The 14,840-nt window shown below is 51.0% G+C and overlaps 2 protein-coding genes across 2 annotated transcripts in view; one reads left to right on the top strand and one right to left on the bottom strand.

Moving 5' to 3' along the window:
* The window catches only part of ap4m1 (adaptor related protein complex 4 subunit mu 1), a 30,409-nt gene extending 23,809 nt beyond the window's left edge, over window positions 1-6,600 (top strand). The window contains exons 14-15 of the mRNA XM_078536271.1: window positions 784-901; window positions 6,082-6,600. Of these exons, the coding sequence (XP_078392397.1) occupies window positions 784-901; window positions 6,082-6,273 (310 nt within the window). The 3' untranslated portion in view covers window positions 6,274-6,600. The remainder of the gene's footprint in view (window positions 1-783; window positions 902-6,081) is intronic.
* A 1,877-nt stretch (window positions 6,601-8,477) lies between these two features.
* LOC144675627 (cohesin subunit SA-1-like) overlaps window positions 8,478-14,840 on the bottom strand; it is a 71,201-nt gene continuing 64,838 nt past the window's right edge. The window contains exons 31-36 of the mRNA XM_078536270.1: window positions 14,414-14,607; window positions 13,624-13,807; window positions 11,674-11,766; window positions 10,655-10,754; window positions 10,236-10,310; window positions 8,478-8,790 (exon numbers count right to left, since the gene is read on the bottom strand). Coding sequence (XP_078392396.1) covers window positions 8,782-8,790; window positions 10,236-10,310; window positions 10,655-10,754; window positions 11,674-11,766; window positions 13,624-13,807; window positions 14,414-14,607 — 655 coding nt within the window. The 3' untranslated portion in view covers window positions 8,478-8,781. The remainder of the gene's footprint in view (window positions 8,791-10,235; window positions 10,311-10,654; window positions 10,755-11,673; window positions 11,767-13,623; window positions 13,808-14,413; window positions 14,608-14,840) is intronic.

The following is a 14,840-nucleotide window of genomic DNA, read 5'->3' as shown; positions in this document are numbered from 1 at the left end:
GCGCTGAGGGAGCGCCGCACTGTCGGAGGCTCGGCGCTGAGGGAGCGCCGCACTGTCGGAGGCTCGGCGCTGAGGGAGCGCCGCACTGTCGGAGGCTCGGCGCTGAGGGAGCGCCGCACTGTCGGAGGCTCGGCGCTGAGGGAGCGCCGCACTGTCGGAGGCTCGGCGCTGAGGGAGCGCCGCACTGTCGGAGGCTCGGCGCTGAGGGAGCGCCGCACTGTCGGAGGCTCGGCGCTGAGGGAGCGCCGCACTGTCGGAGGGTCAGCACGGAGGGTGCGCCGCACTGTCGGAGGCTCGGCGCTGAGGGAGCGCCGCACTGTCGGAGGCTCGGCGCTGAGGGAGCGCCGCACTGTCGGAGGCTCGGCGCTGAGGGAGCGCCGCACTGTCGGAGGGTCGGCGCTGAGGGAGCGCCGCACTGTCGGAGGCTCGGCGCTGAGGGAGCGCCGCACTGTCGGAGGCTCGGCGCTGAGGGAGCGCCGCACTGTCGGAGGCTCGGCGCTGAGGGAGCGCCGCACTGTCGGAGGCTCGGCGCTGAGGGAGCGCCGCACTGTCGGAGGCTCGGCGCTGAGGGAGCGCCGCACTGTCGGAGGCTCGGCGCTGAGGGAGCGCCACACTGTTGGAGGGTCGGCGCTGATGGTGTGCTGCAGATTTCCTTCCCTAAAGGGTCGGATCCCAGACCGGGTTCAGTCCGGGGGCAGGGTTGGGTCCCGGATCGGGATCCAGTCTGGTTCACTGATGAGTATCCGTGTTGACGGTCACTAATCCTGGGCTTTTTCTTATCAGCCTGTCCCAGGAACTGAGCAGTCCCGATCAGAGAGTGGAGCTGGACTCCAGCACCCGCTCCGTGCACTGGGTGATTCCACGTTTCCATGGAGGCTCTCAGCTCTCTGCCCTATTCAAGGTGAGAGTGGCCCCGGTTGGTGGCCGAGTGGTGCGGTGGGTGGGTTAGTGGTGGCGATTTGAGGGTGGGGATTCGGGTGAGATTGTGGGTGGGCGACAGTGTGGCATGGCTGGGGAGGGGTCAGCTGGGTGGGCGACAGTGTGGCATGGCTGGGGAGGGGTCAGCTGGGTGGGCGACAGTGTGGCATGGCTGGGGAGGGGTCAGCTGGGTGGGCGACAGTGTGGCATGGCTGGGGAGGGGTCAGCTGGGTGGGCGACAGTGTGGCATGGCTGGGGAGGGGTCAGCTGGGTGGGCGACAGTGTGGCATGGCTGGGGAGGGGTCAGCTGGGTGGGCGACAGTGTGGCATGGCTGGGTAGTTGCATTTGGAGGAGTGAGCTGGGAGGAGTCGGTGCTCCCGATTAACAGTAAAACATTTTGAGAGAAGAGGCTGCAAAGTTAAATTAAACTCAGGCCATTTTTAAAAAGGAAATTACCGTAAATGTCAGTGTGGTGGATAGATTAATAACAACTTGAAGGATAGAAACGGAGAAAATAAGAGGTGAACAGTGGGATGAGGGAGTGTGAAGAGCCAAACTCAAACATGGAGGCAGACTGAAGGATTGTACAGTACAATGTAAAAGAAAGAATCATTAATGGAGGCGCTACTTTGATTGGGGAGGGGTTAGTGACATAAAACTACAGCGTGTATAACACCACCTTTACTTCAGTCTTCACACAAAAGAAGAGATTGCAGAGAGGGGAATCCTCAGTTGGTTGAAGGTGAGATATTTTAATAAATAGTAAACGCAGAAGTTATTTATCCTCCTCAAGGGCTGCAACTTGATGGGTTTGGCGTGAAGGTGACGCAGGTGAGCCCCAGAATTGATGTTTTTCAGTTGTGTGGGGAGACTGGAGAGTTTGTGACTGTTCCTCTTCCAACAGAGAAAGGGGAGATTAAATAGAGCGTTTAGTTTGAATAAATGAGAGGGTGTTTTATCTGGCAGGTGGATCATTAACTGGAGAGCATAGATTTAAGAAAATTGGGAAAAGAACCAGGGCGGGGAGATGAGGATTTTTTTTTAACACAGCGAGTTGTTGTGATCTGGAACGCGCTGCCTGAAAGGGCGGTGGAAGCAGGTTCAATAGAGGAATTGGATAAATACTTGAAGGGGGAACCATTGCAGGGTTATAGAGGAAAGAGCAGTGGGGGGTGGGTTAGTGGGACTTATTGGATAGTCAAGGCCGAGGCACGATGGGTCAAATGGCCTCCTCCTGTGTTGTAAGACTGAGATTCAGGTTTCTCGGAGAGTGGGGGATGTGCTTTGGGCTCGAGAGCAGCCAGACGTTGCAGCTGGTTTCAGAAAGGGAGACAGATCACAGAGGTTCAGTCACAGGCTGGTTAGCTAGAGCAGACACGATTTTCAGTCTTAATGAGATCACTAGATATTGAGATACAGTGAAAATAATTATCAAGAGACAAGAGTGATTTCTGGAAGAAACATCCTGCTTAACCAATCTGCCGGAGTCTTTGTGGAGCTGTTAGGTGTACTGCGTGGGGGGGACTGTACTGGAGGTGCTATGAACAGGAGCCACCCGGAGCAGATTAAACCAGAATGGAGAGGGGACAGAACATGGGAGCAAGTGAAAATGGGAGAGGGCTGTCCTGCAGGCATCTGCTCTGGGAGCACTTCACTGTAACGTGACTGATTTGGATCATTATGAATTTCCAGGATTCTCTCACGGTATGTCAGTGGCAAGGCCTTGATTTGTTGTCCCGTCCCTAATTGCCCTTGAACTGAGTGGCTTGCGAGACCATTTCAGAGGGGTAGTTAAGAGTCAACCATACTGCTGTGGGTCTGGAGTCACATGTAGACCAGACCGGGTAAGGACAGCAGATTTCCTTTCCTATAGGACTTAGTGAACCAGATGGGCTTTTAACAGCAATTGATGATGGTCTCCATAGTCTCACCATCTCTGAGACAAGCTTTATATTCCAGATTTTATTAATTGAACTTAAATCCCACCAGCTGCCGTGGTGGGATTTAAACCCATGTCCCCAGGGCATTAGCCTGGATTGCCAGCCCAATAACATGACCATTATGCCATTACCCCGAAGAGACTGTTAATTAAAGTTGAAGTTCATGGAATTGAAGACGTATTATTGACCTGGTTAGGAAATTGACAGTGCCAGCAAACAGAATCTGGATAATGGGCAGTTACTCTCGTTGGGAAAGTGTAGTGTCCTCACCTATTCATCATCATGATTAACAACTTAGACGACGGGGTAGAAAGCTACATATCCAAGTTGTCCAAATGGCACACAATTAAGCAGCATTGTAAGCAGTGTAAAATTGCAAAGATACTGACAGATTACGTGATGGGCAAATGAGGGTCCCGTTGGCCCTGAAAAGAACAGGGTACTGTCTAAATGTTGAACGGTTAGAAATGGTGAGGACCCAAAGACTTGAGAGTCCAGGTACGGAAAATAACCAGGAAGGCCAATGGAATGCTGGAACAAAAACAGGAAATGTTGGAAAAACTCAGCAGGTCTGCGGAGAGAGAAACAGAGTTCACGTTTCGACTCTCCTTCAGGGCTGAAGAATGGAATGCTGGCCTTTCTATCCAGAGGACCAGAATAGGCTAGAAATGTATACAGCAGCCATACAGAGCCCTGGGCTGACCACACCTATAATTACTGTGAGCAGTTCTGGGCACCAGCCCTGAGCTAAGGTATGTCGGCTTTCTTGGGAGTTGCAGTGTAGATTGACCAGAATGGATATCTGGATTCCGAGGGTTGATTAGTAAGGAATTACACAAGCTCGGGTTGTATCCCCAGGAATTTAGGTTAGACGGTGATTTGGTCAAAGTTTTCACGATATCAAGGGGATCTGACAGGGTAGATAAGAGAGAAACTATTTCTGCCGATTAGGGAGTTTCAGACTGAGGGGCAGAGTCTAAAAATTAGAGTCAGACTTTTCCAGAGTGACAGCAGGAAACACTTCTCCATACAAAGGGAGGTAGAAGTTTGGAATTTTCTTCCACAAACTACAATTGATGCTGGACCAATTAAATTTAAAACTGAGATCGACAGATCTTGACAGAAAATGCTGGGGAAAAAAATCAGCAAGTCTGGCTGCATCTGTGGAGACAAAAACAGTTCACGTTTGGAGTCTGGATGACACGTCTTCAGAGCTCGAAACGTTAACTCTGCTTCTCTCTCCACAAACGCTGCCAGAACTGCTGAGTTTTTCCAGCATTTTCTGTTTTTATTTCAGATTTCCAGCATCCGCAGTACTTTGCTTTTATTGGAAGATCTTGGCTAGCGAAAGGTATGAAGGAATATGGGGGCAAAGATTGGTATGTGGAGTTAGGGTATAGTCAGCCATGATCTCGTTGATCAGGCTCAAGGGACTGAATGGTCACTGCTGTGCCTGTATATAGGGCTTGAGAGAGTAGAGTCCAAATTTACAGACCATACTTAAATAGGAGGCTACATGGATAATTCTGAAATCAAAGGAAGGGGACACTGATGGGGAAATGGAACTTGAGTCAGTATGGGGAGGCAGATTTTTGTTAGAATAACCTGTCATGTCATTCCTGGGATGAAGGGGCTTATCTTATGAAGAAAGTTTGAACTTATACCCATTGGAATTTAGCAGAACGAGAGGTGATCTTATTGAAACATACAAGACCCTGACGGGACTGGATACCTGGAGGATATTTCCTCTTGTGGGGGAGACTAGAACTAGGGAACGCAGTTTAAGGATAAGGGGTCATTCTTTTCTCTCCGAGGGTCGTTAAGTCTGTGGAATTCTCTTCCCCAGAAAGCAGTGGAGCCCTGGGTCTTTGCCTTGAAGAAATTCTGAGTTAGATTTTTGATAGACGATGGAGTTGAGGGAGGGTGCGGACAGGAAAGTAGAGTTGAGACCACAGCCAGATCAACCATGATCTTATTGAATGGTGGAGCAGGCTCCAAAGACCTAGTCCTCCTATATCCTTTCAAGAGAAAAGGCTCGGTGGTGTGGAGGAACTGAGGGATTTGTGGGCTTCAGGTTCACAAAGCGTTAAAAGCAGCTCCTCAACTGGGTAAGGTTGCAAAGACATTCATGGAACCCAAGGGCTTATGGCACAGAATATACCTTCTCAGAATAAGAAACTCTGCCTTCGATGGTGAGAAAAGTGAATGTGAGACTACAGAGGGATTTGGGTGTTCTTGTACATAAATCACAAAGTTAACATAAGGTACAGCAATCAGTGTCATTGTGTTTTGTGAAGGTAGATGTTTTTAATATTTTTGGGAATATGGTGGTACTCTGTAAAGAAGAGTGTGTGTAATTAAACTTGGGGGAAGGTTAGTAAAGACAGCTTGTCTGTGGGAAGCAGAGATGAAAGGTAAAGGAGCTAAATGCATGCATTTGTAATGAGGGGCTATGGTGGAGATGAATGTACAAGTAAATAGGTTGCATTTGAAATTTGCATTATAAGATAAGTAGGAACTTGACTTTTCAGCTGTTAAGTTTCAAAGGCAGTTCAGAAATGACAAGGAACTTTTACACCATGAAGGTTGTTAAATTTTATTTTACCCTAAAGTGAAGACAATATGAAGACATAGAAGATTTTTATATTTTGGAAAAATTGAGTTCAAAGATCAAAGGGGGAAAGGATATTTAAGGAAAGGTGTTGAGTTGTGTTGGCTGTAAGGGGGAGATGTCCCAGCACAGAGCTGGTCTCAGGACAAGTTATGAATTTGAAGCAGCCATCCAGTTTCAAGCCAGAAAAGTGTTTTCAGAAACAGACTAATTTCTGAACGTCCTTGAGATTTCCACAGCAGAGTGGAAGAGAGAGAGAAGTCATGTGGTATACTTTATTAAAGTAGCAGCAGTTTTTGCCTTGGGTAATATTACTGGATATTTATGGTTAAAAATCTATTAGGTGTTTACTTGTGTTTTGACCGTCTAATTTTAAAATCCTAAAAATGTTACTGGGATTCTACGCTTCTGGGATTAGTAGTTTTCCCCTTGTTTTCAAAATAAAAGTTATGATGTGTAAGACAAGTTTTCCTTTGGGATTTGGTTTGCTCAGTGAATAACATCGGCTGCAGTTGTAACAATTTACACATTGATATGTTTGGGTGGATCATTGAGGGAGATGTGGAGAAGTAGTGACTGCTGTTAATGTGTCTGCATTTCCCTTGTTGTAGCTGGATGTTCCTGGACTCAGTGCCTCGTCTCTGCTGGAGCTTGGTCCTGTCTGCATGCAGTTTGAGCTCCCGATGAGCACTTGCTCAGGGCTGCAGGTCAGATTTCTACGCGTTTCCAGTCTGCATTCTCCGCTGCCTCATCGCTGGGTCCGATACGTCACACACAGTGACTCCTACGTCATCCGCATGTGAATGGGAGACCGGGCCGGGGGGGTCCGAGTTTGTGTCAATGTAGTTATGGCTGAGAATTGCGTTGATTGAAATGGGAAATGAACCAGTCAAAGTGAGGGCTGCACAGAATTGGATACATGGTCACTGAGTCAGCACCCAGTCACAGGGCTCATTCATGTCAGGCCCTCCAGTCTGTTCTGCCACTGAATCAGCTTATGATTGGTCTGTATGTCTCTATTAGAGTGAAATATCCAGGACAGTGCTGACCCCTCTCTATGCGGGGTCTCGAGTCATCACTGTCTTTTCTGAACAAACTTGTAAATAAAAATCTTCAACAGAAATGACACCAGGGTGTGTGCATAGAATTTTTAAAAATGTATCTTTTCACAGGATGTGGATATTATTGCCAATGCCAGCATTTGTTGCCCATCCTTAATTGGCTTTAAGGCAGTTAAGAGTCAACCACATTGCTGTGGGGCTGGATTCACATGTAGGCCAGACTGGGTAAGGGTGGCAGATTTCCTCCCCTAAAAGGCACTAGTGAATCGGATGGGTTTCCTGGTCACTATTACTGAGCCAAGCTTTCATTCCAGAGGTTTTTTTTTGGGTTATTTCACTGAATTTAAATTCCACCAGCTGCTGTGGCAGGATTTGAGCCTGGGCCTCTGCATTACACGTCCAGTAACAGGACCAGTTTCCCCCTGTATGTGATTTTTCATAGTGGTTTAGAGTTTTGAGAGGCTGGCTTTGGACACTGTCGGAATTGTCACATCAGGAGGACCGGTTCGTGACCTGCAGTCAGCGAGTCACTAAGGGTCCCATGAGATAAAGTGAAAGTGCTTGCCGAGCAGGATTGGTGGACTTCATCTGTGCTGGGATCACATTGTGCCTGTCACTGCTTTAAGACACTGGGTTGAAAGCCCGAGGAGTGATATGGCAAATGTTAATAGTGGCCCGAGCCTCTTAGGTTGGTACGTTCACTCAGGAAGGGACAGAGAAGCCGTCCAACTGGTGTCAGACCATCCTGCAGCCAGTGCGATGCAACGACACAGCTTCACCAGACCAAGTAACTCAAATTCAATTTTTAATTACCTGGCATTTTAATTTATGAACAGCAGCCAGGGACACATTCTGAAACTCTATAAATAAATATAAATGCATTAGAAGTAGTTCAGGGAAGATTCACTCAACTGATACCTGAGAGGTGGTGGGGGTTATATTACAAGGACATTTTGGGCAGGATGGGCTGTGTCCATTGGGGTTTAGAAGAATGAGAGGCGACCTTATTGAAACATAAGATCCTGAGGGGACTTGACAGGGTGGATACTGAAACGATGTTTCCTCTCATGGGGCAGATGAGAACAAGGGGACACAGTTTAAAAATAAAGCATCTCCCATTTAAGATGGAGATAAGACGACGTTTTTTTCTGAGGATCGTAAATCTTTGGAACACTCTTCCCCAGAGAGCAGTGGAGACAGGAATATTTTTTAGGGCAGCGTTAGATAACCTTTGACTCCCTTGTTAGTTAGTCAAGAATCTATCAGGGATAGGCAGAATGTGGTGCTGAGGCCACAATCAGATCAGCCATGAATTTAATGAATGGCCTGCTCCCAATTCGCATGTACATATGTATCTCATTCCCTTGGGAAACCAGGAACAGTGACTTTTACAGGGAACGATCCAAGAGCGCCATTGTCAAACATTAATAACAAGGAAAGACTGACTCTGCAGTGAAATGCAGTCATGGCCATTTCACCGAGTAAATACCTGTTTCCTTAAAAATATTAAAACACTCTACATGCAGCACTTTCATAAGAGTATTATAGAACCATAGAACACTACAGCACAGAAAACAGGCCATTCGGCCCTTCTAGTCTGTGCCGAAATATTATTCCGCTAGTCCCATTGACCTGCACCTAGTCCATAACCCTCCAGACCTATATGGATGTCAGACAAGCAGCGTACCTAATCATTGTAGGGATACTCGAGGAGGGAGCTCAGACAGATTTCTCGTACCTAATCAGTGTAGGGATACTCGAGGAGGGAGCTCAGACAGATTTCTCATCGCATTACCTCCCGTTCAGGAGGAAGTCCAGCCTTTGTGCCTGAAGACTGAAGGTCCGTGGGTGTTGAAAGGTCCAAGCCCCCTTCAGCTGGCTTCTCATGTTCAAACGGTGCACTCTCCCTGTCACTGTTAACACTTGACAACACTAATTGGTGAGGATTTCACTTGATATAACTTTTATTAACAGAAGATAAACTAAGCAGAAAAAAAATCTCTTTACATCGGAAATATACAAAAAAAACACAGCTTAACTGTACAACAGAAGGAAGAAACCTGGTCTGGATCCTTGTTTGAGAGCAACGCCCACCTCTCCATCCTGTGTTCTCAGTAACAAAATGCTCCAAATCGCAAACAACTGATCAACAGATACAACTAAAAACAGTGGCTCAGCTGTGTTACCGGGGTGAGCGGGTCCCAGGACAGAAGGCCTGAAATCCACAAATTCAGTCTGTTTGCAGCCACTTCAGAAGTCCTGAGGACACAAAAAGAGAGAACTGGAGTCAACACGCGAGACATAAATAGACAGCCGGGAGTCCAGAGAACGATCGTCCCCAGAGCCCTCCTAATCCCCCAGCCCACTGAATGACCCACTGCCCAACAGCAGTCATTGGATAGTTGCACGGGGACGCTGAAAGATTAGGGGAAATTGGGAGATTCAAGGGCACAAGAGGAGATTTACTGGAACGGTTCCAGTGTTAACAGGTTACAGTTAAATGTACATTAGACTGGAGATGCTGCACTTGCTCATGAAGGATTCAGACAGAATGAAACGGCTGACAGGTCGACAACCAGAGGACACGGATTTAAGATGATTGGCAAAAGAACCAACGACAACGCTAGGAAAACCTTTCCTTACACAACGAGTGGTTTGCAAATGGAATGCACTACCCGATAGGGCGGCGGAAACAATAAGGAGCTTTCATAAGCAGATTGGATAAACACATGGACAACAGGGATTATGGAGAAAACAAAGGGAGTAAGACTCACCGGACTGCTCTTCAAGACAACCAGCAGAGACTCACTGGACTGAATGCCCCCTCCCCACCTCATGTGCTGCACTATTTTAGAGAGAAGTGTGAAGCCATCCGTTTGGGTTTTGAAATGCAATCACTAATACATGTCCTACCTAGCGTGCCATAGTCATGTGACCTATCCCATGAGGGGCTCCCTGCAGGCAGCTATGATACAATCAGCTCGATAAAGACCTCACGCTGAGAACACCACAGTCTTTGACCTCGTAACACCATCCGCTTTGGAGCCAAGAAAAGAGAGAGAGCAGAGTATTTGCTAAAGGGTGAAACTTTGGCGGAGCAGAGAGATTCAGGCGGTGAATGGAATATTGTCCATGATCTAAAGCAGCCGGGAACACTAGGTGGAAGGTGTGATGTTCCAGCTGTACAGAGCTCTGGACAGGCCCCACCTGGAGTAGTTCTGTTCCGTCCACCTCAGGAAGGGTATGGTGCCTTGGAGGGGATGCAGAGAGGATTCACCAGAACAATACCGAGGACAGGTTGCACAGAGTCTGCCTGTATTGCCTTAAGCACAGGAGTTTAAGGGGTGATCTAATCGAGGTGTTTAAGGTGATTCGAGAATTCAACAGGGTAGAGACAGAGATAAACTATTTCCTCAGGTGTGGAGGTGAGGGGGGTCCAGAACAAGGAACGGGGCAGAACCTTAAAATCAAAGCCAGGCCATTCAGGGGTGAGGTCAGGAAGCACTGCTTCACACCAAGGGGAGTGGAAATCTGGAACTCTTCCCAACCGCTCCCAATTGGAGATCGATAGGGATTTTGTTTGGTACAGTACAGATCAGCCATGATCTAATTTAACGATGGAACTGGCTTGAGGGGCTGAACGACCTCCTCCAGTTCCTGTGTGCCAAGCTCGAGGAGTTCACTGTGAACAGGTAGTTACTTACATCAATATCAAGAATGCTGGAGTCGAACAGATCCTGTAACAGTCCAGCTCTGCCTTGTCTACTGAGGGGTGCCGGCTGAAACAGAGACACACACATATAGAAAATCAAGAAAACTACAAGCGATTAAAAACCAATCTCTGCACATTCGTTCTCACCCGCCTTGTGTACCAGCCGTGTCATAGCAGGTCACACCTAGAGCTCTTTACAAAGGAGCCCATAATACAGGGTGGCACTGCATTCGGAACCGAGGGAGCGCCTCAGTGCCGAGGGGGCGCCGCACCGCACGGGGGATGGGACCAAGGGAGCGCCTCAGTGCCGAGGGGGCGCCGCACTACGCGAGGGACGGGGCCGAGGGGGCGCCGCGCTGTCTTGTCTCGCACCCTCTCTCCTGTCCCTTCCGCTCGGCTTTAGTTACTGACCAGACTGATCTCGCTGTTTGTATCTGACCGCTCACTCGTGGCGTCCGATATTATTTCTCCTGCCTCAGAATCCTCTCCATCTTCCTCCATCAGGCTGAGGCTGTCAGAAGGAACAACACAATCACCCTTTAAACAGGCCGTCACCGTTAACACAGGAGAACAACATTTCACACAGTCCACAAACCCCGTCTCTGCTCCCAGTCCTGCCTCCTGGCCCCGGCTCCCCATCCTGGTCCTTGCCCTGTGACACTGGCTCTCCCCGTCCCTGTCCTGCCCTGTGACACTGGCTCTCCCTGTCCTGGTCCTTGCCCTGTGACACTGGCTCTCCCTGTCCCCATCCTGGTCCTTGCCCTGTGACACTGGCTCTCCCTGTCCCCATCCTGGTCCTTGCCCTGTGACACTGGCTCTCCCTGTCCTGGTCCTTGCCCTGTGACACTGGCTCTCCCTGTCCCCATCCTGGTCCTTGCCCTGTGACACTGGCTCTCCCTGTCCTGGTCCTTGCCCTATGACACTGGCTCTCCCTGTCCCCATCCTGGTCCTTGCCCTGTGACACTGGCTCTCCCTGTCCTGGTCCTTGCCCTGTGACACTGGCTCTCCCTGTCCCCGTCCTGCCCTGTGACACTGGTTCCCCCTGTCCCCGTCCTGCCCTGTGACACTGGCTCTCCCTGTCCCCGTCCTGCCCTGTGACACTGGTTCCCCCTGTCCCCGTCCTGCCCTGTGACACTGGCTCGCTCTGTCCTGGTCCTTGCCCTGTGACACTGGCTCTCCCTGTCCTGGTCCTTGCCCTGTGACACTGGTTCTCCCTGTCCAGGTCCTTGCCCTGTGACACTGGCTCTCCCCGTCCCCATCCTGCCCTGTGACACTGGCTCCCTGTCCCCGTCCTGCCCTGTGACACTGGCTCTCCCCGTCCCGTTCCTAACCCACGACACCAGGTCCCCCGTCCCAGTCCTGCTGAGTGACCAGACTGAAATGCCAAGGGCTGTGCAAAGTGAGCCAATGACAGGATCCCCGTCACTTACAGCTGCTGTTTGTTGGCTCTCTGTCGGGGTCGGCTCTTCTGAACCCTCTCATTCTGCCGTTTATTCTGACTCTGCGAGTCAAGCCAGGATCGACTGGAGAGAGGGAAAAGGAAGACGAGGTTAGATTCTCCACACTGGCAACTCCAGGCCACGTGCAATACAAACTGGTTCGGTGAAAAAGGTGCAAAATAAATATTCTTAGTAAACAAAAGGAAATAATGAAAGCTTTTAGAGAAGATCGATTATTAGTGGAAGGTGCAAAGCACCTTTTGATGAAGGACGGTGGTAAACTGGAGTGGGGGAAAAACATTTGCATGATGGCAGAACTGAGACAGGCTCTCATTTCTGCAGAACTTTCCACCACCAGAGCACGTACCAAAGAACTTTCCATCCAAAAATACTTCACTGCTGACAGTGTCTGCTGTAAAGTAGGAAACATTGCAGTCATTTTGACAACAGCAACATCTCACAAACAACAATGATCACATCATCCATTTTCATGATGCTATTTGCCAGGACAGGAGAACACGACTGCTCTGTTTTGAAATTACTCAAGCAATGCCTTGATTGAAGGTTTCACCGGAAAGACAGCATCCCTGACAGTGCGGCGCTCCCTCAGTACTGAGCCTCCGACAGTGCGGCGCTCCCTCAGCACTGAGCCTCCGACAGTGCGGCGCTCCCTCAGCACTGAGCCTCCGACAGTGCGGTGCTCCCTCAGCACTGAGCCTCCGACAGTGCGGCGCTCCCTCAGTACTGAGCCTCCGACAGTGCGGCGCTCCCTCAGTACTGATCCTCCGACAGTGCGGCGCTCCCTCAGTACTGAGCCTCCGACAGTGCGGCGCTCCCTCAGTACTGATCCTCCCACAGTGCGGCGCTCCCTCAGCACTGACCCTCCGACAGTGCGGTGCTCCCTCAGCACTGAGCCTCCCACAGTGCGGCGCTCCCTCAGTACTGACCCTCCCACAGTGCGGCGCTCCCTCAGTACTGACCCTCCGACAGTGTGGCGCTCCCTCAGTACTGACCCTCCGACAGTGCGGCGCTCCCTCAGTACTGACCCTCCGACAGTGCGGCGCTCCCGCAGTACTGACCCTCCCACAGTGCGGCACTCCCTCAGTACTGACCCTCACACAGTGCGGCGCTCCCTCAGTACTGACCCTCTGACAGTGTGGCGCTCCCTCAGTACTGACCCTCCCACAGTGCAGAGCTCCCTCAGTACTGACCCTCCCACAGTGCAGAGCTCCCTCAGTACTGGCCTTCCGATAGTGCGGCACTCCCTCAGCACTGACCCTCCCACAGTGCAGAGCTCCATCAGCACTGACCCTCCCACAGTGCGGCGCTCCCTCAGTACTGACCCTCTGACAGTGTGGCGCTCCCTCAGTACTGACCCTCCCACAGTGCGGAGCTCCCTCAGTACTGACCCTCCCACAGTGCAGAGCTCCCTCAGTACTGGCCTTCCGATAGTGCGGCACTCCCTCAGCACTGACCCTCCCATAGTGCAGAGCTCCATCAGCACTGACCCTCCCACAGTGCGGCGCTCCCTCAGCACTGACTCTCCGACAGTGCGGCGCTCCCTCAGCACTGACTCTCCGACAGTGCGGCACACTCAGTACTACCTAGGATTGTTAGGCTGGATTATGTTCTGAAAATGAACTTAGTGCAAGTGTGAAGAGTTTGATCATTGAGTGTTCAGGATGGAAGGGGGACATAACCAGAGGCTGCAGGAATCACACGGTGGTTGAGGGATGTATTACGACCGTAAACATTTGATTATAAATGGCAGTGACTGCCTCTCGCTGCACAGACCTCCGTCAATGGCATACAGATAACATGGGCTATCAGGAACAACACTGGATTCAGCTAGGTCTTGGACCCTGTATTCTGAGACCTGTATCAGAACCCAATATGGACTCGCACTGCCCGTTCTCCCAGCAAACTGCAACCCAAACCTACCTTTGTGTAAACTCCGATTCTGAACCCTTCTCCGAATCCTGATCGTCAGAGCTCTGCAGACTGCCTGTGTCCCATTGGGGTGGTCTCAGGATGGTCGAGGTCAGCATTGGGGTTCTCAGTTTACCGCCCGGCTGCAAACTGCCTGCACTGTGCGGCCACGCTCCGTCCGAACTCAGGTCTGAAACTGGACAGACACACAAGGTCAGCGACACCCCCAGAACCCAGTCAGAGACCCGGGAACAGACAAACCATCTCCCCACAAGGGGGCCCGGGTTTCAATCGGAGAACCAGATCCTCGAGCGCAAAGAATAAACATCCTGAAGGGGGAGTGGGGAAGATGATCCAGTCAGGGCGGGGGCTTCAGAGTGAGGAGTGGGTGGTGAGATTCATACAGGAGCACTTGGGAGTTGGGTGGGCGGGGGGGGGGGTCCCTCCTGTGTTGGGGGAGGGGCACTCCCCTCTGGTTCTGGAGGGGAGCCCTCTTCAGTGTGTGTGGGTGTGTGTGGGGGGGCGGCCCCTTTCGGAGTGGGGAGGGGGCCCTTCCTGAGTTTGGGGGGGGTGGGGGGATTAGGGTTTGGGGGTGGGGTAAATTCTGTGCTTTAACTGGAATCACTGGGTGGGTTCAGGATTTTTAACCTCTTCCTGCCCACGGCAATGGGACTAATTCCAGCCTCTCCTGCTGTCCAGTCGAGAGCTGCTCAACGGGGGATGGAGCTCCTGGGTGGGATCCAATGTCACAGTGCCCCCAGCCCCTACCCCTCCAAACTCAGAGCAGTGCCCACGCTGTTACCTTCCAGTTTCCTCCTCTTGGCAGACGTTGTTGGCGCTCTCCTGCTCCGCACACTTGCTGTCCTGCCGCTGATCATGGACATGGTGTCATCATCCCCTCGGGCCAGCAGGGAGCGGCGGTATGAGGCTAGCGGGAGCCAGGCCTGAACAATCAGACTGAGGGGAGCTGGGTATGTCTTGTCCAGGTAGGTCAGGCTGCGATCAGAGGAGACGGTTAACAGAGCTTTGCCAGCTCTCCACACACCCCTGTATCCCCACCCGTCTCAACATAGGCACCCCCCTCCAATTCATCATGGGAACCGGCACCCATCTCAACATGGGCACCTCCCAAAACCCCACCCATCTCATCATGGGAACCCCCACCCATCTCAACATGGGCACCCCCCCCACCAAAACCCCACCCATCTCAACATGAGCACCTCCCAAAA

The sequence above is a fragment of the Cetorhinus maximus genome, unplaced genomic scaffold (genome assembly GCF_964194155.1).
Source record: "Cetorhinus maximus unplaced genomic scaffold, sCetMax3.hap1.1 HAP1_SCAFFOLD_1061, whole genome shotgun sequence".
In the NCBI taxonomy this organism is placed as follows: Eukaryota; Metazoa; Chordata; class Chondrichthyes; order Lamniformes; family Cetorhinidae; genus Cetorhinus; species Cetorhinus maximus.
This window is presented reverse-complemented; position numbering and strand designations above follow the sequence as displayed.